Here is a 27,523-nt window from a genome sequence, read left to right on the forward strand (position 1 = left end):
GTAAAACTTAATTAAATGGCAACAAAGTTGACATAGATTGTTGGAATGGAAAACAAAGATTCGAAGTAAGCTAAATTTTTATAATATTATTATTTTCTTCTGCTCCAAAAAAATCTGCAGGAAAGTAGTAAGGTAAATTTTTAACAAGGTCTTTAGGAAAAACAATTTAGGTCAAGTCAATTCTTTGTCTCTAAATGGGGGATCATTTGTTATTAAATATTCTGTCTAAAATTCACAGCAATGCCTAGTACAGACCAGAAACTCTAAAATGTATTAAGGTGTAAATGTAAGGATGAGTAAGTGGGGAAAGACCTCATGCTAGTTGAAAAGTTAGATATGATGTCAGGCACAGAGGCCTATAACCCCAGCACTTCAGGAGGCCAAGGTGAGAGGATCACTTGCGCTCAGGAGTTTGAGAACAGCCTGGGCAACATAGTGAGACCTTGTCTCTACAAAAGAATTTAAAAATTAGCCAGGCATGGTGGCGCATGCCTGTAGTCCCAGCTATCCAGGAGGCTGAGGTGGGAAGATCACTTGAGCCCAGGAGTTCGAGACTGTGGTGAGCCATGATTGCGCCACTGCACTCCAGTCTGGATGACAGAGTGAGACCCTGTCTCAAAAAAAGAAAAATAAACATTGGATATGAACACAGTTTCTTCAGGGGTCACTGAGGATCCCCCACCTTGACTGTTACTTGAAATACTTATTTTCAAGTATTGCAAAATAGGGATGGACAAGAAAATGAAGAAAAATTCTGAAGCCTTGAAAATGTAAATGTGGACACGATAAATTGACAGTCCCTGCAGGTTCCTAAGTAGAGGACTGCCACCAGAAATTTACCTAATAGTCAGGCACAGTGGCTCACGGCTGTAATCCTAGCATTTTGGGAGGCCGAGACAGGTGGATCAACTGAGGTCAGGAGTTCAAGACCAGCCTGACCAACAAGGTGAAACCCTGTCTCTACTAAAAATACAAAAATCAGCCAGGCATGGTGGCAGGCGCCTGTAGTCCCAGATACTCAGGAGGCTGAGACAGGAGAACCTGGGAGGCGGAGGTTGCAATGAGCTGAGATCACGCCACTGCATTCCAGCCTGGGCAATGGAGTGAGACTCCATCTCAAAAAAAAAAAAAAAAAAAGCCAGGAACAGTGGCTCCCACCTGTAATCCCAGCACTTTGGGAGGTTGAGGCGAGCAGATCACGAGGTCAGGAGATCGAGAACATCCTGGTTAACACGATGAAACCCCGTCTCTACCAAAACTACGAAAAATTAGCCAGGCGTGGTGGCGGGTGCCTGTAGTCCCAGCTACTTGGGAGGCTGAGGCAGGAGAATGGTGTGAACCTGGAAGGTGGAGCTTGCAGTGAGCCAAGATCTTGCCACTGCACTCTAGCCTGGGCGACAGAGCGAGACTTTGTGTCAAAAAAAAAAAAAAAGAAAATAAATTTATCTAATATTTCTATAATGGATATAGAACCAGCAGGTAAGACGCTTTTGAGAGGGAAGACTAGAAACACAAGGAAGTGCAGAATTGCACATATAAGCACCTGAGCAATCTTATCTTTTCACTAGACTTAAATGTGTCCACAGGGGGTGCGGTGGGAAGAAAGGTTAAGCAATACTAAAATAAGCCACTTACTGCTGTCCACGCATTTCTTTTGCACCGGGCACACAGCCATCCATCACAGATCTCATGAGAAGGAATACCATAACAACCTATAAAATAATAGCATGTATCCATGCATTAGGTCTTTTTCACCTTTAAAATATTGCAGATCTCAGTACTGAAATAAATAAAAATGGGACACTAGCCTACCATACTGTCTTGATTCTCACTGTATAGAACAAAACATAAGCAAGGTGAATGTGAGTCTTATTGATAACTAACACAACAGTTACAGTGAATACTTATGGAACATCTTGAATGGGTAATAAAATTTTAAACTGTCAAGTCTACTAATTTGTTCACACACAGACATCTTAAAATAAGTTGCAATCCATGGGGCAAAGTTTAAGGAAATGTTAAAAATAATACAATAAATACATTTTAACCTAATATTTTTAAATTAATACAATTTAAAATTACCTCAAAAATTAAGTCTAACTACCTTTAACCTCAATGATAGGGCAAATGCTGCAAATTCAGAGTTAGCAATGAAGGAGTATTTTCAATTTGATTTGTCTATTCAGTTCACGCCTGACTCAAAATAACTATCTAAGGTGATGGCTGATGATGCAAATATACGTAGCAATTATATGGCATCAAGGAACACATGTCACTCTGACTTCTTGAGATAAGAGAATTTTGAAATATTTAAATGAGTAATTTTTAATATTTCTGATATTAAAACCCCCTCCGTATGAGGGTTAAGATTTAATAAATAATTTTTGAAAATTTCTATAACATTTGAGATGAAAACAAAATAACAGAAATGTAATTTCCCAAGGAAAAAACCTATCACAGTTAACCATGTCCATGAAATAATGAGTTAAAGCATATGTGTATAAAATAGTATGGCTACACTGCATAGCTGCTACATTCAGGAATCAGATTATATCCCAATTATTTTGTGTCCTGGTGCTTTACCTATTGTATACACATAATAATGTAAGGTGTGTGTGTGTGTGTGTGTGTGTGTGTGTGTGTGTGTGTGTTACAAATTGCCTTCAATACAAAAAGAAGATGGCTATGATTATATTTCAAGCAGATAGCATTTAAATCCCTTGAGGAAGTAGATAGTATCTAATTAATTAATACGTGATAGATGAGGAAGCTGTTTCAACCCTAATACAAAGCAATTATTACTCTGAGGTAAATACAGAAGATAATATCTATATTATAAACCATTCAAACTACATTGACAGAGGGCAGGCCACACCTAAGTGTGTTACTAGAATGTATGATTTGGTAAGATCTGAAATATTAAAATGCCTTAAAATAGAGTTGTAGTATATGAGATCCCTTTTACATATTTCATAGGATTTACATGGCAGACCAATAAATATTTACCACTTATCCAATTGTTAAAAATAATAAATTTAGATAGGTGTAGAGACTATCTCAGTCCAGGGGTAAAACAACTGTAATGACTGTTCTCCCCTGGAATGCAATAGAGATTCCTATCCTCACGAATGAAAAAAAGTTAACTCAGTACAACAATTCTCAGAACAACCAAAGGAACATTCATTTCTCTTTTAAAAGTCACAAAGAAAAACAGTCATCAATCAATATCAGACTTTTGAATTAAGTTTTTATAAACTAGATCTTAAAGTAAGTAACATTCAAACATGTGAAAGGAACCCCATGATGACTCCTCACCTGGACCCCAAACAAACCAACAAAAAAAAAACAGACCTGCTCTCCACGGATACTACATGAAAGTGGTGAAAAAAGGATGAATATACTAACTCATACTTTTACCAGAAGAAATGTGAAAAAGAATGATATAACCATTAAGAATGCCAACAGTCCATGCAACAGATCTGACAGGTTCCAAAAAAGTGAGAAATAAAGATGATGTGAAATGCTGAAAAGCCAGTGATTGATGAATTATAGATCCATTTACTTGCATGAACCCGTACGCAGCACTTTGCACAGGAAATAAGAAGACTTGTTCCATCCTCTTCAAGGAAGGCATTGGGTGGAGAATATTCTATATTTTCTTCACTATAAATAAAACACATCTCTGGTATGAGGGGCTTAGTCTTTCCTTCCGACGTAACGACTTCATCTAATTTTGTCTCCCATCTAGCATCATTTTCTTCATTGCTGCTATCTGGCTGAAAAACATAATGTTTCCACATGAGTGCAAAACATGGAAAAGAGCTCATCATTCTAGTCACTCAAATCCACTAACTCCTGTTACAGACACTAACTTCTAACTTTTATTCTTCCTGTTGTCCTCCTTGACCAAACTACTAGTTTTTTTTTAATCAATATTCCACCTCAGATTCCCACCCAAATGTTAATCTGCAGGAAAAGGACAATATTCTATATGTCTGTGCATATAAGAAAGTAACTGGCTACTAAAACTGTGTCTTTCCAAAATTAGTTCGTGGAAAGCATCAATTCTTTTGCTTCTTCATATGCACTACAGTTAACAGATCTGTTTTCATTTACTGAAGAATCATACCTTGCTACAATTGAAGGAGTGTATGAAGACCCCAGTTTTAATGTGTGCAGCAGTATTAAGAGAGGCTTTAAGAATTTTTGCCTCATCACAGTATTTGAAAGCAAGTGAGAGAGAACTGGCACATGTCACTAAATAAGAAAGGACAATGTATCAAACAAAATTATCACCTCACACCAAAAGATACAAAAAAGTTTAGTATTTACTTGAAAGTATAAGTAATGAATTACCTTACAGATTTTATATTACTTTATGTTTATACTGTATTATTTTATATTAAATCTCCACAAATCTTATGATTTTAGTTTGAATTTTTTTAATTATTGAGAAATATACAGATTATAATATAGAAATAAGAATCAATAAGTAGTTAAAACCCAGAAATTTAATGACTAAAGGAAGAGAAAAATAATGTTTGTCACTCACCAGTGCCACATTAAAAAACATGAAGGGAATACATTATTTCCTCGGTTACAAAAGTCTAAAAATGTGAGATATCACACATTTTCTTGCTCTGAAATGTCTGAACAGAACAGTTTATTTTTATAAGGAACTCTAAGACAGACGTAATCTTGAATAAAATATTTGTTTCTATAAATAAAAATATAACCCGAAACACAATGTTCATGTCAATATACTTCATAATATATTGTACCTTAAAATGAACCACATAGTTCCACCCTTAACGAGATTCCTAAAGATATTTCAACTGTTTGAGTGCTGAGGACTGTGACCCTCCATTAGCTGAGGTGCTATCAGTATAATATCTATGGAATGATGCTGAAAACAACATCACGCACAGCAAGCTGATGAGGATGAACTGGAGAATTTAGTTTGTAGTGAGTCTTGGCTGTGTCTTTTGCATGTTCCACATGGGAAGGTGAAAAGAGACACTTAAAATTTGGACCTAGGACTGACATTTCTATTATTTGAGAATGGCATTTTCAAACAAAAAAAACAGAGATAAGTTTAAGTTCTTTGAAAGCTTCTACTATTTGTAAGCTTTAAGTTCTGTGTTTCTTAGTAAAAGAGATAGAAAAGTTGAAAGTAATCCTCCCATGAAATAAAATAAGATACTCAAAAAAGATTTGGGAGATCAAAGTGGAAGGATCGCTTGAGGCCAGGAGCTCAAGACTAGCCTAGGCAACACAGTAAGACCCAGTCGCTACAAAAATTAAAAAATAAATTTAAAAAATTAGGCAGGTATGATGGCTCACACCTATAGTCGTAGCTACTGTGGAAGCTGAGGCAGAGGGATCGCCTGAGCCAGAGTACAAGCCTGCACGGAGTCATGATTGTGCCACTGCACTTCAGCCTGGGCAACAGTGCACGACCCTATCTCAAAAGAAAAAGATAAAGTACTTTCAGAAAAGTGTCTCTCAAGGATGATGTAGAAACTGTTTGTGGTTCTATGAAAGCCATCAGCTACCTAAGGATGTCTTCCTTCTTATGTGCAAAGGAAGCCCACAACAATTTACAGTAATCTTGTGGTATGTGGTCACATGGAAGGCAGAGCAGTGAAGGGAACTATGACAGCAGGCTCCTTTACCTTGTGGTATGGCATGAGCAGAGTGCAGATGGCACAGTGTGGCTTCATCCTGGCCACTGTTGCATTATACTCTTGCTCAGCTGCGAAGTTAGGGGACTTCGTCTGCCAAAGGTGGATGAGAGGTTTCGCCCAAGACTCTGTTTCTTCCACTTCCTCCTCAATGGACAGAACCTCAGGCAATTCTTAAGGGAGAAGGCAGGAAAATACCGTGAGCATGGGAACCAGGGAAAACAATCACCCTAAGTACAAAAGAAGCAAACATTCCACAGAATCTGTGACATTAAGGCCGGAAACCAAAGCTACTTTGTCTTTCAAATACATCCTGAGAGAGCCAGGATAAGGGAAGTTGCCTTATAATCCTCCTTAAGCCTCAAAGACTAGATGAGATCCCACGGCCAGACAACCACCCTCATTTTGTGACCCTCCCTATCTCTACCAGAAATAATTACACTGTTCCCTCCTTCCCACATTACTTCTTCCATGTCTCTACTGCTATGGTAAAAGCTCCAATACTAAAATAGGTTTATGTGTATGAGATTATCTTCTAGTTATCAGAGGAATTCACAGTCCAGAAACTACTTCGTCAATATTTTTACTTTCTTCATCTAACATAGTACACGGCTCAATAAAAGTTTAATTGAACTTCACTGAATTAAATTCTGGGTTCAAGAATTTATTACAATTAACATTTACAGAGCAGCTATAAAGTGCCAAGCAATATACTGGCATTACATGGATATAAAAGAAAATCCCTAGTCAGATCTTCTCATAAAATACCCCTAGAGGGTCAAGTCTTTAAAATGTATATTTCTTTTTCTTTCTTTTTTTCTTTTTTAAGATGGAGTTTTGCTCTTCGTGCCTAGGCTGGAGTACAATGGTGCAATCTCAGCTCACTGCAACCGCCACCTCCAGGATTCAAGCCATTGTACTGCCTCAGCCTTCTGGGTAGTTAGGATTACAGGCACCCACCGCCACGCCTGGTGAATTTTTTTTGTATTTTTAGTAGAGATGGAGTTTCACCATGTTGGCCAGGCTGGTCTAGAACTCCTGACCTCCGGTGATCCACCCACCTCAGCCTCCCAAAGTGCTGGAATTACAGGCATGAGCCCCCGAGCCTGGCCTAAAATGTATATTTCTTTACTCCACAAGAACAGCACTTTATAAAATCTCACAGAGCACCAGAAAAATACAGAAAGACAAACATGTTAGAAAAATACTCTTCAATGCCTATAGCAGAGGGCAGTACATCAGAGCAAGTGGCCAGAATAAAAGCTGCACCCAGTGTCTAGGGCTGTGACACATTCTAAACATCTGCATAAGTAGCTTTCAAAGTCTGATAAATGAATACTGTAGAGCAACGTGCTTAACTATAAATCACAGGTGAGTGAGTGTGTTCCAGCCCTTGCCATGTTGACTTACCTGTTTTAGAAAAAGTCAAATTAGATTTGCACTGATGGCAAAATGGGAAGGACTGAACTCAAAATATGTCAAATGCCAACTGTAGCACAAAGGGTGGCATTATGATTATAATAATCACATTATCATGGTGCTTGTTCTTATTATTTTTACAATGGAAAACACTTCGTATTCACCCATGGGTAGAGTATTTGAAAACAAAAGATAAGAATCTTTGCCTATATTTGCAATGAAGTAATCTGACTCTAAATGTAAACTGTTTCTCGCAGCACTTGGCCTCACTGTAATAGCAAAAGGAGATGGCTAAAAAATTATTATAGCACAGGATATACTACAGCTAATTTTATGCATTTATGATTTAATACCGCAGCTTTATATTTGGTTACATCTGTGTTTGTGTGCATATGTTGTGATAAATTTTAACTTTTTATAATAGATTTATGTTTATAGTAGTAAATGATGAAAGTCTTGTATCTGCATAGTTTATGCATTCATGACATATCTTTTTCTTAATTTTTTAAATATTTCTAGGCTACATGATTCATTTGTGAGTTTTTTCAAATTGCTCTGAGTCTATGAGAAATGTTCTAATGTATTTATTGAAAAAAAATTGCATGTAAGTAGACTCAAACAATTCGAACCAATGATGTTCAAGGAGTCAACTGGAATTGAAAGACAACCACAGTTCTCAAAATATTATCTGTGAACTCCAGGGGATGCACAATCCTGTAGCATGGCATCTATATAGTCAAAACTACTTTCATAATAACACCCGTGATTTGACTATGTTACCCATTTGAGATTTGTAACGGTGATACAAAAGCAGTAGACAGTAAAATTGTTGGTGTCTCAGCATGAATCAAGGCAGTGGCACCAAAGGAATCATTATATTGACTACCTCATACTTACAGAGGTAACAAAAAGGCAGTTTCTCTTAATAATGCCTTTGATGGGGGGAAAAAAGCATCAATTTTATTAAATCTGTGAAAAAAAGGAATGTATGCGTAAAGTATTTCTGTACACACTGAAGTTCAAGAGTGGTCTTTAAAAAAGCACTTGTGCAATTAATTGAATTGCAGGTTGAACTACCTGCCATTTTCATGGAACGCCACTTTTTCCATGAAAAAAATTATTAGCAGACAAACTACAGTCATTCAGACTTGGGTGGCTAGCAGGAATTTGAAGCCCTCTGTAGAACTTTTCAGCTCAGTTATTGTGTTCTTTACCTCCAGAATATGTTTGGTTCTCTTTTATGGCTTCTATCTCTTTGTTGAAATTCTCAACTTGTTTGTGCATTGTCTTCCTGATTTCATTTAGTTGTCTATCTGTATTCACTTGCAGCTCACTGAGCTTCTTTAAGATTATTATTTTGAATTACTTTTAGGCAGTTTGTAAATCTATATTTCTTTATTGTTGGTTACTGAGGTTTTATTTTGTTCCCTCAGTGGTGTCATGTTTCCCTGATTATTCATGTTTCTTGTGACCATGAGTTGGTATCCATGCATTTGAAGAACCAGTGACTTATTCCAACCTTTGTAGACTGGCTTTGGCTTGGAAAACCCTTCACCAGTCAGTCCATCCAAATCTTCTAGGCAGGCCATCTGGCATGGTCCAAGGGTAGGCTTGCTCCTGGAATCCTCCGGCCTTGTGTCTGCATCAGTATGTGAGCTGGCCTGGTACCTGGGTTCATGGGGTTGGATCTGGAGCCTAAGTTCACCATGTAAGAACTGAAGCTTGGGTCTACTGAGTTAGGCCAGGATCTTGGGTTCATGGGGGCCAGCTTGGCACCAACATTCCACTGGTGTGGTCCTGTCAACTGCATCCACAGGGATGTTCCTGGATGTTTGGTCTGTGGGAGTTGACCCAGTGCCAGGGTCTTCTGTGGTAGATCTGTACCCTGGGTTCACTAGGGCAGGCATGAAACCCAGGTCCACAAGTGCTGGTCTACATCCTCGACCAGGGGACCAGCTTGGAGCCTGGGTCTGTGGGGGTTGTCTTGGCTCTGGAGTGGGCCTGGAGTCTGGGACTGCAAATGCTGGCTACTGTTGAGGCAGACTTGGAGGCTGGCTCCGTGGGTGCTGGTCTGGAGTCTAAGGACATGGGTACTGACCTGACACTTGAGCTAGTCTTGAGGCTGAGAGATGGCCTGACACTGGAGCAATCCTGGAGGCTCAGTCTGCAGGTACCAGCCAGGAATCCAGGGCTGTGGGACTGTGTGGTGCTGGGTTTCACTGCAACAGACCTTAGATTGGGATCTGAGGCAAAATCTGTTTCTCATGTCACTCTCCTTCCGACACAGGTATCCCTATCCCTCTCCTCACTGTACCACCTGGGATTAGGGAAGTGGTAATACAGGTAATGCAAAACTGTCCTTCCTATCTCTTCAATGCATCTTTTTCCTTATCTGTGCTATACTCAGGTGCCATCATCTCTCATCTGGTTCCTGTACCTCTTTTGAAGGCATTTTTGAGCATTGATAGTTGTTAAATTGATGTTTCTGCCAGGGGACAAGCGCTGTGAAGTCCTATTCCACAGCCTTGCTGATGTTTCTAATTATTTTTTATGGTTTGGGAAAATCATTATTTTTTATGAAAATAAATGTAACTGTTTATGTAAATGTAGTTTTTATTGCTATTTTTAAATGAATTAATATAATTTAAATTTTCCCTGGTGTGATTTCCAGTAAGTAAATATCAATAAAATGAACCCACAAAAAAGGAAATAAAAGAATCTTCTTTCAGGTCCTCAGAAGAGATAAGAACATAAGGTTTCCTGAGACCAAAAAGACTGAGAACCACTGGCATATACATGTGTACATTTTTCTAAAAGTGTTAGTATCAAAGAGTCACTGCTAAACAATACAGGTCTTAAAAAGACCTGATGTAGGCTTCGCTCTTAAAGCCAAGCAGTAACTTCATAATCAGCTTGCCTTAATCAACTTGAAATACTTAAGCAAAAAGAAAACAAGAGTCAATACAGCAAAAAGGCCTCCTTTTCTCCCTAGGTTCTTTCATGAATGTCTGCAAGGTTTGCCAGAAATTGAAGAAAACAAAGATTTTATGCCAAGAGCACTTAATTTTTTTCTTCCTCAGTCAGTGAGGCTCTTACTTCATGGTGGAAACCCGTACTCCTAGACTAAGATTTTTACAAAAACATTGTCATTCCTTGTAGCAAGTAACATGCAGTCAAGAAAACCACGAGCCTAAATACAAAGCAGTTCCTCAAATCTATGTAAGCCTTTCTAAATTTACAGAAGCCCAGTATACAGGCACCAAGGTATGAGGAACTTTGTCCTAAATAAGGAAACATAAGCAGTGGCTAAAAGGGCCATCCTATGTAAGAGGGCTAGCCCCTAAACAAACACTACTGTGAGGTGGAAATGGGAAAACTAGATACTAACTTGGATAAATGTACTGAAGAAACCTGTCGAAAATATTGCCACCTTGCCAACAATACCTTCAATAGCTGTTTTCAAATTTTTTAATCACCATGTCAATAAAAATAAAAATTTATTTTATAAATTGTTTCATTTTATAAACGAACTTGCCTATAGATGAAACTCCTGGATCATATACACAACAGACTGAAATTTTTTTTATAGTAGTATTAAAACTATTCATTCTCACTTAGACCCAGGAAACCAATCATCACCTCTTACTCTGAATATTTCTGGCAGAATTAAAAACTCGAGGACAAAGGTAGTAGAAATAGCTATGCAAGCAGGGCCTAAGAATAGTTCTCAAAAAGAAATATGAGTTAAAACAAAAATATCTGATTTATATGTGTGCCAGCTGGGTATTAAGAAACGGACCACAACTTCTGCTTCTACAATTACCTATAGGTAAAATCACAGTAATTAGCCATTCACAGCCTGCTTACAACCCTCCCTTCTCAGCCTTTCCAAGGTGTCTTAAATGCATCTCCAAAGCTATTCTCCCTGCTTGCCATTCAAATCACACCGCCCACTCCTCAGGACCATAAACAATTCTGTTTTTCAAACACCTCAAAGGGATAGCTAGATTTCTGTCTTGTCATGATCATTAAATAGACAATCAGTATCACCTCTGATGCTCAAGCAATGATTCCCCAACAGTCAGAGAGGTCTGCCTGGAAGAGACTCAATCCCACAGGACATGTTATGAGAAGGGGAGGCCCCATTAATTTGAAGCACAGGAAATCCTAAAAACTTTCTGGTTCTAATAAGAAAGTCAGGCTTGCTGAAATTCACTTTGAGTATCTTAAGACATTCAGAGAATCTCCAAAAGTTTTCTACTTACACTAATTTGCAGTATTCCTGCAGATTAATAAAACTTTCCAAGGTGAGGGTCACACTGAGATGTTGTTAGCAACAGTGTAAACATACATTATTTATTTTAATGATTATTTATTTTTCGTTGCTTTTTATACACATTAATTTGTATTACTTTTCATACAAAAGTGTAAACGACTTTTACATAAAGTAAAAAGTCACACTAGAAAATATATATTTGAAAACATTAGTCCAAGTGACACCAAGTTATTCTAAGATAAGCATGGCTTTAATTGTAGAGCTCTGCTCCAACCTATCAGAATAAATTAAAATAATGCTTCATTCATGCAGTCTATACGGTCTTGGTTGGGTGATGATTCTAAACCTATTTCTCAATCTGTAAAATGAGTACAAGATTAGTTAAATGTCAGGGTTTTCCAACAAGTTATATGAGATAGCCATAAAGCTGCTATTTGCTGGTATGCGCAACCTAGTACTTCAGTACATGATGATCCTTCCCCTCTAGGCCTTCAACATAATCTCTGCAAAGGTCTGTGGGGGTTCAGTCAGGCTGGTGGGGAAAATTTTAGTTATAATAGCCACAAACCCTCTTGGAAGCCTTGAGAGTTTGCATAACTTCGGTAATAAACCTGGCTGAAGGCAGCCTAGTCCCCTTACCTTTATTTAAATAAATTAGAGTAGAAACAAAGGAATGTGGGGTGTTTATCTAACTCACTTGTTTACTCATGTGGTCTTTTTTTTTTTTTGAAACAGAGTTTCACTCTTGTTGCCCAGGCTGGAGTGCAATGGCTTGATCTCGACTCACTGACACCTCCGCCTCCTGGGTTCAAGTGATTCTCCTGCCTCAGCCTCCCGAGTAGCTGGGATTACAGGCATGCACCACCACACCCGGCTAATTTTGTATTTTTAGTAGAGATGGGGTTTCACCATGTTAGCCAGGCTGGCCTTGAACTCCTGACCTCGGATGATCTCCCCACCTCGGCCTCCCAAAGTGCTGGGATTACAGGCATGCACCACCACACCCAGCTAATTTTGTATTTTTAGTAGAGATGGGGTTTCACCATGTTAGCCAGGCTGGCCTTGAACTCCTGACCTCAGATGATCTCCCCACCTCGGCCTCCCAAAGTGCTGGGATTACAGGCATGAGCCACTGTGCCCGGCCTACTCATGTGGTCTTAATGCTAACCTTTGGTCTACCATGGGTGCTTAATTGCTTTCTACTCAGGAAGCCCACAATGTCAACTACCTTCTAGTGGTGTTGACTCAAGCCTTTGTCAATTAATCTTTACTGAATAAACGTTGAGTCTCGCTGGCTGGTCGGGGCCATGGCTGTGACTACGTGGCCCGGACACTCAGTAGAACTGGCAGAGCAGACTATCTGTGTGTCAGTGTACTTTACTCATCAGTCATTGGGCCAGGGTCTGCAGGACAGAACCCCGCAGCAGCCATCCAGAAAATTTCTGAAAATGTATGCTGTAAATACTAACCTTTTAAGATGACAACACAGATTAGAACAGAGCCAATCTAGACAGACACCAAGTTATCTCCTATATATAAGTATTTCCATCAAACGGTTTAGCCTTGTAGGGAAAATAAAAGCCTTTATTCGCCCACTCACTCAAAAACATCACTGAATATAATTGATGGTAATAAAGAAATAATGTCCTTTACAAAAGTATCTAAAAGAATCTTTTTTAAAATATGCAAATAAATTATGGCATAGCTATATAATGCATGCATTAGAAGAAATGCTTTTGAGGATTAATGAAATATACAGTATGAATATATACATTACACAACATATTAGTTGAATATAATATTATAATCAATAAAAATGGGAACACAAAACCGTGTATAGGGAATATTGCCAATTCTATTAAAAAAGTTAAATGTCTGAAATAAAGAGGCTTTTTAAGTTTTCATAGTTATAAAAACATGTCATAAGTTTTTTAAAAACTGCTGTCAAAATAATATTAGGTGAGAACTATGAACTGGGGGAAACCTTGCCTTAAGAACAGATTTTTGCCAGATTCATTCACTCACTCAGGACAGTATCTTTGAACAAATTTTGTTACATGTAAGTGATGTCCCTAAGGAAAATTATTCAGGCCATTTGTGAAAGGGCTGCTGCCAAGACTTGTGGATGGAACTCAGCAGATGAGAAAAGCTATCAACTCCACTACAGTATAATTTCCCTTTGCCAGTCATCGCACTCATTCTGCTGCTTGGGGTGATGCTCCAGTGAGGTGTTTTGGCTGGTACAGCACCATTCTCTACTATGAAGAGCACAGCAGCATCTGTTAAGTTTCAGGTACTTGAGCAAAATCTCAGTCCTGGGACGCATTTATATATGGTTTCAAACATCCTGCAGGGAATGGGGGGTGTAGTGGGGTGGGATAAGTGCAGAAGTGAGATACTCAAAAAGGCAAAGATTCAAACTTGGGAACTTTATAATTTCTGTACTGAATAATGTATGAAACTATATTAAAGTGATTTTTTTTGAAATGCTGACCTTCAAATGTTTATAAAGCTGTGTTCAAAAGTACAAAAGAGAAAAAAATTATAGGACTTTAGGTATGATTTTACTAAGAAGTGGTGACATTGAGAAAAAATCAAATTCTGCATTATAGTTCCCCCAAGATGCTAATGTAATAATGGATAGCAGAGAATTCTACAGTTTAAAGTCTAAAGCACTTAAGAAATTAAATGGATGTATATAGTTTTGTTCTTTATGTATCACCTCTCAATAACACTGATATGAAAGTATTTCAAAAGGATACATTCCAAATGACTCTATATACACTTTAAATAAGAGAAACATTCCAAAGAACACAACTTCAAAATTCCTATTACCAAAAAAAAAAAAAAAACCCATGATAATTATGCTACCTCTGAGGAGACAGGTTTCACCAGGAACTATGGCACTACCAGTGTGGCTTAAGTTTCTTAAAGAACATTAGCTCATATTTTATATACATTTTATAACACGCATGAACAAAAACAAGGAATGCTGGGAAGTTTATCTACACTATTAACAAAGGTATCTGGCTATAATCAGACATTTATATGTGTCCATTTCAACTTCTTTTACCAGTATTCTAGCTATTTTGGGAGGTTGTTAGTGTTGAAAAAGTAGGCTGGGCACAGTGGCTCACGCCTGTAATCCTGGCACTTTGGGAGGGCGAGGCAGGTGGATCACTTGAGGTCAGGAGTTCGAGACCAGCCTGACAAACATGGTGAAATCCAGTCTCTACCAAAAATACAATACAAACATTAGCCCAGAATGGTGGCAGGCGCCTGTAGTCCCAGTTACTCGGGAGGCTGAGACAGGAGAATCATTTAAACCTGGGAGATGGAGGCTGCAGTGAGCCGAGATCGTGCCACTGCACTCCAGCCTGGCAGTCATAGCAATAGTCCATCTAAAACACAAGAGTGTAGAGTGTAAACTTTGGAACTGAACAGACAGTATTTAAAACCTGTTATCTACCACTTACTAGCTTTGTGATCTAGGGCAAATGAATTCATGTCTATGAGCTTCGATTGCCTTACCAGTAAAAATGATGCTAGCATCATCTAAAAGAATTATAAGTAATGGTTACTAGTAATGTATACAACAAACAGGAGGAAACCAGCTCAGTCAATTCTCACATTATGGTAGGAATGAGAAGAAGAAAACTCCCAAAGAAAGCTGGCATATCTTTGGGAAACTTAGCTGTCAACATGGCACCAGAAGGAACATATTCTGAGCGTCAAATCAAAGATAGGCAAAAAAGGAGAAAGAGCCACATGATCTGAAGAGAAATAATAGTATTATACATTTTAAAATTGCTAACAGAGTAAAATTCTCATGTTCTCACCACAAAATGTTATGTATTTAAGGTGACACATAAGTCAACTAACTTATCCCACATTGTACTAATAAAACGTAACACCATTTTGTACCCCATAAATTTATACAATTATAAATTGTCAATTTACAATTAAAAAACAAAGATAGGTACTAAGCATATGAAATTCACCATATGCTAGGTAATATAACAGATTCTGGAAATAAGAAATTAAAAGCAACAGCCCTTTCCCTTTATGGAGTTCAAAACTACCCATGGGAGGCAAGTGCGGTGGCTCACGCCTGTAATCCCAACACTTTGGGAGGCCGAGGCAGGAGGATCACTTGAGGCCAGGAGTTCGAGACCAGCCTGGCCAACATGGAGAAACCCTGTCTCTACTAAAAACAGAAAAACTAGCCGGGTGTGGTGGTACGTGCCTGTAGTCCTAGATACTCGGGAGGCTAAGGCAGCAGAATCACTTGAACCCAGGAGGCGGAGACTGCAGTGAGCCAAGATTGTGCCACTGCACACTAGTGTGGGCAACAGAGTAAGACTCTGTCTCAAACAAACAAACAAACAAATGAACAAAAACTACCCATGGTAAAAACCTCCAGATTCATAAGCTATTTCATTAACAGCATATACAATACAAAGTCAAAAAATGGCAAAACAAGATCTCCAAGCAAGAAACTATTAGCACTAGCATGATGTAATCTACATGAAAAAGAAGCTCCCCATACCAAAAAAAAAAAAAAAAAAAAAAAAATGTCAGCTTTGGTCATCTATGTAAATGATAGCAGGAATCATAGATATTTTGACCCAACAACTAATAGGAGTTATCACGTGGCAGATCACACAAAACAGCTGCTAAGGAGAGAACTTCAAGTAGGGCGGCCATCACACCAACTAAGGAAGATAAAGACATGGACTATTCAGGGGAGCATACAGAAGTAAGGAGAGAACAAGGCTATACATACTCTTCCTCTCATTTCCCTTCAAAATACATTACATAGTCCTGTCAGCTCTACTTCATGAAAGATTCAATCTTCTCCTGGGGGTCCCCAAGAAGATTCTTAACCCAGATCCATGGCTCACTCACTTGAAGGCATTATCAAGTTTACTCCTCAAGAAAAGACGTTATCAACAACTATGGAAATATTTATGTAATACTCAAACACATATACATATCATAGCCAATCATTTCTCCTTAAGTTTCTACTTTTTAAAGCACAACAAAAATCTCTGTAAAACAAAACAAAGAACATAAACACTAAAACAATGGAATATCAGTCCAGAATGTATAGGTTCACTTGATAGGTATAAAAATATACTCATCTCACCATTTCTCTGAAGCCTGGGAACCTAACACCTCCAAAAGGGAAAAGGACTAAAACAACTCTATGAAAATTAAAATGCTGATAAAGAGAGCCACCTTCTAACCATTCACTAGCTGGAAGTCTTGGACATGTTACTTAAACTCCATGACCAACGTGCACAAATGCCAACCTGCAGAATGTTGCCAGCCAGGACTAAGTTTTCATTGGCCAGTGGCAAAACAAAGAATATGAAGACATAAAGTCACCACAATATTAAAATTTAAAATATACATAAACTTTCCATGCTGATTCTCCATCTTCAGAGCTAATTTTACAACCAAAGAAAAGGTGAAAATAACAATGAAAAAAAAAACTGTACCAAAATATGTGCTAATTCAGTGGTCTATAAGGCTAAGACATTCTGTCTCCAAGAAAAAGAAACTGTGTTCAGGTTGAAAAAAATGTAAAGTAACACACTTGAGTTGTATGAAATTGCAGTTTTCATAGAGTAAAAAAAATTTCAAATATTGACAATTTCATATATATTACAACCTAATACAATCATTATTTTTCTAAAGAATTGAATGCACCATGAAACTGTGCTATCAAAATCTGTTCCTGGGTAGTTTTCTACAAGACTTTAAGAGTAACAAGGTTATGGTTGAATTTATTTATAAGTTAATTTTAAAAAAATAACAAGGCATACATGAACTCAAAAGAATCAAACTCTCTATTATCATCTTACAATCTCCATGCTTTTAGCACATTCAGAAACCTGATCATAAGATTTCATGCTAATCATTGTTTAGAAAAGTTTCAAAATTGAACGTAAGAAATACAGAAAGCAACAGCAGCACATAAATTATAAAGCCAGCATTTTTGTCTCTAATTTAATCAAAACCTGACCAAGCCACTAGCATAATAAAGGTGAGGTGGTTTTGATTTTTATTCACCATACTACAGTAAAAATCAATGCCACTGGGACTTCCAGTGGAATTTACTGGCAGAAATCAAGCTAAACTGAGAACACCAAATTATTATTACAAACCTAAGCACTAGATAAAATATCCATTTTATCTGAGTGCCAACAACATCTAATGTTTTGTGTCCACATAACGCAGGAAAACACTGGCTGTGACCTATCAACAAACATTCCAAGCCAATCTACTTAGTAATCTGCTGAATTTGCTGTTTTATTGCTTAAACAGACAGAACTATAAATGTGCTTATTATGAAAGTATAGTAATATCTCAAGCTAAAAAGAATTGATGGAACAAAGAGATCATTATGTAAAAATTAATAACATTTGGAGCATGACATGCAGCAGCCATCAAACAGCATTTATTTTTCAAAACTGGCAGGGAAAAGAACTTTTTACAGAGGGGAAAGACTTTCAATAGGAGATGTACCTATTCACTAAGCCAAGTAGCAGCCTGCCTACCCTAAAGCAGACAGTCATGTACCCAGTAGCATCTGGAAAACAAAAGATTGTTTTTAATATTTAAAATAACATTTATATTTAATACTTAAAAAAATTGTAATTTCTGAATCAAAAAGACATCGTCATTATATTTGGTCAACATATTCACTTAATAAATCCTTAAAATAAGAGACACAAAATTAAGACTGGCAAATCTACATCAATACAGTTAAAACAGAGAGAGTAACAGCTTGCCAGCAGCAGGAGGGCATAATTTTCCCCAAACACCTATCTACAAAAGGTAAAGGGCAACAGCCAATTCTAAATTCTAACTCTTTGATTTCTAGTTCTATTTCTAAATTCCACTTCTAAGTAATGTCCTTTTGTTTGAAGAACAATTGCAAAGTGTCTAAGAGCCAGCTTGTGTAGTAAAAGTACCAGCAGGACAATGACTACAAGACACGGGGTGAAGTACTCAGAAAATACCACAGGAAATCCCAGGCAATGCCAGAAAAAAAAACAACCTAGAATGAAGTGCAATCAGTGAGCAGTTCTAGTCCTGGGAAAACACACATAGGACGAGTTTAGTATTCAATTGCTTATAAACAATTGTTTTTTTGTTGTTGTTTATTTGTTTGTTGGTTTGTTTGTTTTTTGGAACCAGAGTCCTGCTCTGTTGCCCAGGCTGGAGTGCAATAGCATGATCTCAGCTCACTGCAGCCTCCACCTCCCAGGTTCCAGCGATTCTCTTGCCTCAGCCTCTCAAGTAGCTGGGATTACAGGTGTGCGCCACCGCACTCAGCTAATTTTTGTATTTTTAGTAGAGACGGGGTTTTGCGATGTTGGCCAGTCTGGTCTCAAACTCCTGACCTCAGGTGATCCGCCTGCCTCGGCCTCCCAAAGTGCTGGGATTACAGGCATGAGCCACCAAACCCAGCCTATAAACAATTGTTCTAATAAAAGAAATGTGAACTAGAGAAAATCATTTACGGAAGTAATCAAATTTAGTCAAACGGGACTTCCTGAGATTTCACTTACTTAAAAGTGAATAAATGTATAAATTTTATTCTTCAAAACAACAGAAAACCTGGGTTAGATGGGTTAAATGATGGTTAAACACCAAGAAAGATCTCCAATTCCACCTCTTCCGTCTCTATATTTAAATATTCAATCCATTATTGAATAAAATATTATATATATATATAGACTTCCCAAGAAATAAATTACTGTAACATTGCCTGAAATACACTCTTAATCTAATCCTCAAGGCATGCAGACATTACAGAGATAGGGATCAGGGTGTAAGCTGTCTTTAATTTCAAAAAGATGCTTAACAGCTCATTACAGTAGTGCACTTGCTGAAGTGATGACTGATGAAGAGTTATTTGGAAAATTCAGATTAGAGAAAATCAGACCCAAAACCAGGGCTTTAATCTGAATATTGCCAATATCCAAACTTGTATTAACAGATGAGGCTGCCTCTGCACTTGACTAAACACAGTACACTTGGTTATCTGCATCTTTCCAACTTTCTGTGTTAATTATTCTAGAAAACATAAAATTATAGTTGAAGAGTTATAAGTAAAACTTTAGATTAATGGCAATCAGCTCTTTGGAAAAGCAGCCTTCAATCTGTCACCACATGCTATTTCAGGGGATTCAAAATGCCCAAAATCCATACATGAACTTACAGGTTAGGAACACTTATCATTCATGACCAAGCCTCACATTTTACACAGGAGGAAAGAGGCCAGAGAGAGGACTTACCCAAAGTCAAAAAACATATAAGCACAAAGTCAATACTCCAGATCTATTGACTGTTACTCAACCAGACTTTTACTCAGTGGGTGTTCAAAGATTTTGCAACTGCTTGTGCCAGATGCCCTAGAGGCATTAATCGCCAGCCTAAGTTTCATTTTAAATTTCTCACTTAGAAGAAGAGGTATAAACTTGACCACATGGGTAGGAATTCTTAGAATAACTTTCTCTTCTATCATATTGCCCTTCACCATCCAAGCCTAAGTTTCAGGCAAGCAAGCTCTCTTGTTTTTGTTTGTTTCTTGATTTTGTTTTCCACTTTTTCTTTTTCTCAAGTGTGCACTTAAGTAAAGGTGTAGGCTTTTAAGACTCCAGCTCTGCATGTCTGAGGGGTCCTTTAGTGTCCTAGTTCTGATCGCTCTGCACCCATTCTGGTCCTGGCAAATTTCTCCTAAACGGCCACAACTTGGCTCTCCCTTACCAATCGGCTGTCACTTTCTCCCCCTCCTTACAACAGCAACAACAAAAGTCATTATGTGCCAAACACTTTTTTAACCCTCAAAACAATTCCTCCATGTGGCAGGTGCTGCTACCATCACTACTTTGTAAACGCAGGCACCGAGGCATCACACAGCAGAGTGCTGGAGCCGACTGACCCTGATTTGTAGGCATGGAGAGATATTATCCTTTGTGCTATTTTTGCCTCTCTATGCAAGTATAAAAGTTGTTTATTTTATATTATCCATTATTTCTAGTTGTTTTATACCTAGGGTATTATCAGGTAACCCACTCCATCATATTGACACTCTGTAAAAAACACTTGTTTGGCCAAATATAAAAGAAATGTTTGTCACAGAAAATATGAAACATTATCAGCATAAAAAATAAAATTAAAATCACCTAATAACAGTCTTGCAATTTTCTTATAAATTTCCAGTTAACTTTCACAGACTCCAACAAAACTTCACTGTCAGCACAAGTATGTTAGCTATACTCACCACTAGCACATGGTGGGAATCGCTGAGCAGAGGAGTATCACTGTGTCAGCAAATGCCATGTTCACGAAGTCCTCTGTACACTAGCACGGCTTGTCCTTAGTTTACAATTGCGTTAGAAACATCATTAACCTCATCTCTTAACCAAGGGGATTGGATGCACAACAAGCACAAAAGCAGTGAGCAGACTAGAAGTAACAGTAGGAAAAGCTGGAAATTTTTTATTGAGAACAATTTTTCCATTTTTAATTGAAAACAATGTAGTAAAATAAGAAATGTTGGGAAACAAATGCACACACGTGCAGGATGAAAGCTTCAAAGAACAAACAATGCACTATGAGGCCAGGAGAAAGGGGACAGAGGTGTGATAAAGCACATGTTCAGATACTGATGTCAATGCAGGATTAGCCCAATGTCACCTCAAGGGAAGTTCTGGAGTTGGCGTCAGCACGATTAAAGTGCTGCTGATGAGAATGCTCGTGAGAAGAAGCTTGCCATGGCTTAAAACATTTGTGAGTGTGAATGACATCAAAATGGGCAGCAAGGCAACAGAGACCAAAGCTGGTGAGGGATGAGAAATTAATTACCTCATGGGTACAATGTACACTATTCAGGTGATGGTTAGACTGAAGTCCAGACTTCACCACTATGCAGTATATCCATGTAATAAATCTGGACTTGTACCCCCTAAATATATTTTTAAAATTTCAAACCTGCAGGGCCGGGCACGGTGACTCAAGCCTGTAATCCCAGCACTTTGGGAGGCCGAGGTGGGCAGATCACAGGGTCAGATCGAGACCATCCTGGCTAACACAGTGAAATCCCGTCTCTACCAAAAATACAAAAAATTAGCCGGGCGTGGTGGCAGGTGCCTGTAGTCCCAGCTACTTGGGAGGCTGAGGCAGGAGAATGGTGTGAAGCCGGGAGGCAGAACTTGCAGTGAGCTGAGATTGCACCACTGCACTCCAGCCTGGGCGACAGTGCGAGACGCCGTCTCAAAAAAAAAAAAAATTTAAAACCTGCAAAGGTGTAAGTACTTTCTGAAACCATCAAAAGATAATTACTTGCCTCAAAATATTTCCAATGTAAACAAACCTAGCTGAACTGTATTTTACCACTTAACCTTATATTGGTGGCATTATCCCAAGAGTGCTAAAGATGATACTTTGAAAACATTCTATACAGCTGCATAATGTTTCAGTGAATTGCTACAGCATGACCATGCTTCCCTTGAACAATTCCCTTTTATGAGATATTTAACTTATTCAACGTAGGCTTTCATCTCCATGGCAACTATTCTCTGTGTGGAAATATCACACTGCATGTGTGTGTGTGTGTGTGTGTGTGTGTGTGTGTGTGTCCATACAGGTGTATGTACACACATTTACGTTTCAAAGAATAGTTTTATAAAGCAACAGAAATACAAACTGCAAAGATCAGGAAATTTAAGTTCACTAGTGACTTCTACTGAACTGACTTAGTCTTGATCTTTCTTGTTTTCTTCCTCACACGACACTCCTTTCTCAGCAATCCAAAAAAAAAATCCTAGGAAAAAAACCCATTCTCTAATTAATGTGCTGAAGACAACAGTATGCATCATTCCTTTGCCGTGGGTGGGAAAAAAAACCACTCTCAGGACCACCATAGCCTGTACAACCATCATAGCCTAAATAAGCTAGTCCTCAAGAAGGAGTCACTTACTGACCCAACGTGATGTCACAGCTCCAAAAGCCCTCAAACTCCAAGGCACCAGCCACATCTACAATGGGTCAGCTGCATTTTAACTTTGAGGTAATTCTAGAAGTTGGCACAGTGGTAGAGAGATTTTCAATTCTGTCAAGATACAAAACTGAAAGAGCTGACACATTAAATATATACTTTATCACATTTCTACAGGTAATTAAAACAACATGTTTTTCTATACACATATATAGAGAGACTCTTTCCTGGACAAGGATTTACATTTTTCTTTTAATATGACAGTATGTAACACGTTGAGGTATTTAGCTTTTTAATGGCTGATTTCAAGGATTACTGATTGCCTTATCCAGGGCATTCCCGGTCTTGAATCCATAAGTGATTTAAGCTACCATGATTGCAGTGAAATGTTCACTACCAAAAGCATGATAGGGGAAGCAAAGGAGAGGAATGAGAGTAGGGAGACAGATACATGGACAGACAAATAACAAACCACAGTATAAGGTGATCATGGTGCAAGAGAACCAAGCACATATGGAGTCTATGGGCGGTAGAGGTGGAAGAGGAGAGGTGAGTGGTGACAAGGGATTGAAACATTCCAAGACGGAAAAGAGTGCCACACATAATGTAACAGCCTGGGCAAACGCATGGAAGCAAAAGCAGCAGGGGGAGGGTAAGGAGAAGTTGTCTAAATCAGGGGTCCCCAACTCCCAGGCCATAGACCAGTACCAGTCCGTGGCCTGTCAGTAAACAGGCCGCACAGCAAGGGGTGAGCAGAGGCCTAAGCTCCACCTCCTATGAGATCAGCAGTGGCATTATACTCTCATAGGAACACAAAACCTATTGTGAACCAACCATGTAAGGGATCTAGGTTGCACACTCCCTATGATAATCTAATGCCTGATGATCTGAGGTGGAGCAGCTTTATCCCAAAACCATCCCCACCCCTATGCCCCTGCCCCTATCCATGGAATAACTGTCTTCTACAAAACCCGTGCCTGGTGCTAAAAAGGTAGGGGAATGATGGTCTAAACAGAAAGGAAGACTCATGTAGGAAAGTTAAGGGAAATGAAGCTAGAGAGAGCAAGTAGCATTGAATGACAACTGGTTTCAAAGCCACAAAAAGAAATTGAGCATTTAACCTGTACTGAAGCATTTTACAATTCTAGGAAACATGAGAGCTTCTGAGCAGGCATCCTCACCAACCAAAAACAAAGAAAGAAATACTGTCACAGATTTCTAAGCTGGCCGCCCTCCAGTAGGTTCATCACTTCTAGTATGTTCCATGGCCAGAGAGAGAGCGTTGCCCTCTCCCCTAAGTGCATGGGTGCACCAGAGCATGCATAGTTCACCCATGTACTTCATACACATCCTCGTTCCCTATGGACAGTGAACTCAGGAAAGAGCAGGAATATGGCAATAATATCAACAAATGGCAACAGAAGAATATGTACATATCCTGGATGCTTCGAGAATAAAACAACCCAAACAGCTTTGCTTATCAGTCTAGGTTTCAACATATTTGTATAATTTTTAAACAACTGGGCAATAAAAAGAATTTTAATTGAAGTTTCAGTCACCTTATCCAGCTGCCTAACCTTAGAAAAACATGCAACTGAAAAACATTTCAGTTAAAAGAGAAAAAGAGGAAGTTTAGTATTTTCATTTAAATTATAAAATATAAACATGTAGTATATATTTAACATTATTTTTCACCAAAAAAGAATAAGTTAGATGTTAATTTTTATGTAAAGATACATTCTAATCATTATTCTTTTATTACATAGCCCCCTCTTCTCCACCACCACCAACTTTCATGTTTTGCTATTCAACATGGAAAATCTTTTCCCGGAAAATAACAGGCTAAGAGTCACGAAGTCCTTCCTGATCCTGTAATTACAGGATGTGCCACCAGTCAGAACGATCTATGGTGTTTCAGGTTATTTGAGTATCAAAGAGCCACTGCACTGTCCTAAAGAGAACAGCAACGTACAAGTGGCTCATCTCTCAGCTCCCAGTGTCATAGCAGCTCCCAGAGGTCCTGGACCAAGTCACTTTCCCCTGTGCAGCCTTTCTGTTAGGGAGAAACTTTCCAGCTTCAATAGAGAAATGCTCGTTCACCAATAGAAGACACTGATTATTGTTTAAAGATGCAATTCTCCTATGCTCTAATGTAGTTATGCTCCTACATATGAGGAGTGCAAAAGGAGCAGAATAGTTAGGACAGAAAATCCCCCCAAAGAAGTTGGATTTGGAATTGTATGCTCCCAGTGAGTAAAAAACTCACTGCACATCACAATCTAACAATGATAATGTTTATTCACTTTCAACTTTGCAAACAACATAGACACAGAGGCAAATGGCTAAGGTAACATTCAAGTTCCCAATCATGTAAATAATTTACTTCAGGCAACAGAATATTCTCTGTTGTCAGTTTGAAAGCTTGTAAAAACCTTAAGCCATCACAAAACTTCTCTGATTTTTCTAATCAATTCTGAAAAATCCCTAGAGGTCACCAGGGGTCCTTAACATATTAGAAAGGAAAGAAAGACTGTTGCAAAAGCTACAATCATCGTTTCTACAAAATATTTAACCTCAAACCCTTGAGACGACTTCATCAAACCAATCCATTTATAAATTTTGCAAGCTATACAAACTGAAATCAGAACTGCTTTCCAAAAAGAAACTCTGGGCCAATTTATGATGGCCCACATCAAAATAAACTTCCTAGGCAAATAAGGACGCAGGAGAAAGCAGCCTTCTCTACGTGTTGGAGCAGCCTTCTCTATGTGTTGGTACAGCCTTAGCATAGCCTATTCCCTTCACAAAAGTTATACTGAAGAGAGTCTACCATGGGAAAGGGAAATTACAATCATGAGTATTGTACATTAAGTATTAATTACTTTACACAGAATTGTCATATAATTGTCTTAACACTAAAGGGAAAATGGTTTGTACTGGGTATAATAAAGTAGCAAAAAAAAAAAAAAAAACTCAACATTATGATATATGGAAATAAACGCAAATATGTTTCATTACTTCTATTACTTGAGTCAGAATTTAACCCTGGATTGGTTTTATAGAAACTACTATGATCCCTAATCCCTACATTCATGATATTTTTACTTTTTTATGATACAAGGTCTCCCCAAGTTGCCCAGGCTGGTCTTAAATTCCCGAGCTCAAGCAATCCTCCCACCTCTGCTTCCCAAGCAGCTGGGACTACAGGTGTCAGCCACTATGCCCAGCCATGATCTTGTTTTCTAACTAAACATGGGACATAAGTGAAAAGTGAGTGAAAGGGGGGAAAAAAACTGTGAAAGATATCTACCTACTCTGATAAATTTATTTAAACAAGAAACTTGAGCTTCTTGTTACTCACTTAACTGCATTCTCACAGACACATGACCTTAGTTAATAATTTCCATAAGTAAAACTGGAGAATACTTCAGAGAAGGACTCTTAACAGAAAACCTGCCTGAATTAATCTTCTAGACACAGAAAAAATAAGGCCTTCATGATGCTAAGAGACATATACAAGACACTTACTAGTCAGGGATCTGATTTTTAATTTGAGGCAACAAAAATTTCTTTTTTATAAAAGAAAGGTAAGAAGGGTAACCAGGCATTCAGTGGTTAATGCTTATAATCTCAGCATTTTGCGGGGCTGAGGCAGGAGAATTGCTTGAGCCCAGGAGTTCAAGACTAGCCTGGGCAATAGCAAAACCCATCTCTATAAAAATTTTTTTTTTAAAAAAATTAACCAAGCGTGATGGTGCATGCCTGTGGTCCCAGATGCTTGGGAGGCTGAGGTAGGATGATCACTTAGGCCTGGGAGGTTGAGGCTGCAGTGAGCCGTGATCACCCTCCACTGTACTCCAGCATGAATAACAGAGCAAGACCCTGTCTTAAAAAAAGAACAAAAGGGGGAAAAAGATAAATTTACATCTAGGAATGGTAAATGATTCTAAATGAAACTGCGTTACATCCAGCTGCATCACAGCAATCTAGTGAAGGAAAAAGGATGTTTCACCCCACACCAGTTACAAAAGGATATGGAAAAAGATATGGCACACAGACTTTTACTGAAGGTGGTTAAATTAATGTAAAGCGTTGAAGTTAAAAGTAAAGACAATGTAAAGAAACCTACAGCATGTTAACTCTAAAATCTAACATCTTTAGAGAAATGAGTCTCAACTCAGCTTCTTCTGTAGAACCCTAAAACATGTCAAGGCTGACTGATTTTACCCCAAGACATAAAACTGGAAGACTTTTACCAGTAATAAGGCTAGCTTATATGAAGTAAGTCTTTACCTCTAAGTTCCAAATTTCTTTTACCTGTAAATTATTTATTATGTATGATCTCCTAATAGTATGTATTTGCTACTTGTTGAATTTTTTTTTCTATTCAGCAATTTTTTTACAATAGTTTGTTTTACACACCAAAAAAAAAAAAAAAATCCTAAAAAGGGTCACCATCTCACCTTCATCACTCGGCGCCTGCTGCTTCACAAGAGTCATCGGGGATCTTGCTGGAGGCCTGCTAAGTGGATGGCGCCAACTCTTAGAGGTTTTGTTCTCTCCCTCTGTTATCTAGTTATAGAACAAAAATGGTGGAGAAATACCATTATCAAAAACAAACTACAAAAAAAAAACCCTATGGTTCACAATTATTTATAACTTAATGTTGAAGAAATCTTGTGGTTGTTTACCTCTTGGGGAACTAGTCCTTTAAGAAATTTAAACTTAAGGTCAAAAGAAATAGGAATCAATTCTATTAGTAATTTTACCCAGAGGTCAATTAATTCTTCTTCCACTTTTTATGAAAATACAAGCTGTAGGGCAGGGTAGGCTTATTAAACCTGCAATAAGCTCAGCAGTTAACAAGTTTTCTAAAGTTCTTACAACTAATCTAAATTTAGGATTATAGGCCAGGCACAGTGGCTCATGCCTGTAATCTCAGCATTTTGGGAGGCCAAGGTGAAGGGATCCCTTGAGCCCAGGAGCTTGAGACTAGCCTGGGCAACATAGGGAGACTCCGTGTCAATAATTAAAAAAAAAAAAAAAATTAGCCAGGTATAATGGCATATGCCTGTGGTCCCAGCTCCTCAGGAGGCTAAGGTGGGAGGATCCCTTGAGCCCAGAAGG

At 38.3% G+C, this 27,523-nt stretch overlaps 1 protein-coding gene across 13 annotated transcripts in view; it reads right to left on the reverse strand.

Moving 5' to 3' along the window:
* KDM4C (lysine demethylase 4C) overlaps positions 1-27,523 on the reverse strand; it is a 451,156-nt gene that overhangs the window by 158,510 nt on the left and 265,123 nt on the right. For all 13 annotated transcript variants that reach the window (XM_063649534.1, XM_063649532.1, XM_054502416.2 and 10 more), the window contains 4 exons: positions 26,860-26,968; positions 5,676-5,857; positions 3,563-3,776; positions 1,636-1,712 (listed from right to left, as the gene is read on the reverse strand). In XM_063649534.1, the coding sequence (XP_063505604.1) occupies positions 1,636-1,712; positions 3,563-3,776; positions 5,676-5,857; positions 26,860-26,968 (582 nt within the window). The remainder of the gene's footprint in view (positions 1-1,635; positions 1,713-3,562; positions 3,777-5,675; positions 5,858-26,859; positions 26,969-27,523) is intronic.

This window comes from Pongo pygmaeus, chromosome 13 (assembly GCF_028885625.2).
Source record: "Pongo pygmaeus isolate AG05252 chromosome 13, NHGRI_mPonPyg2-v2.0_pri, whole genome shotgun sequence".
NCBI classification, from domain to species: Eukaryota; Metazoa; Chordata; class Mammalia; order Primates; family Hominidae; genus Pongo; species Pongo pygmaeus.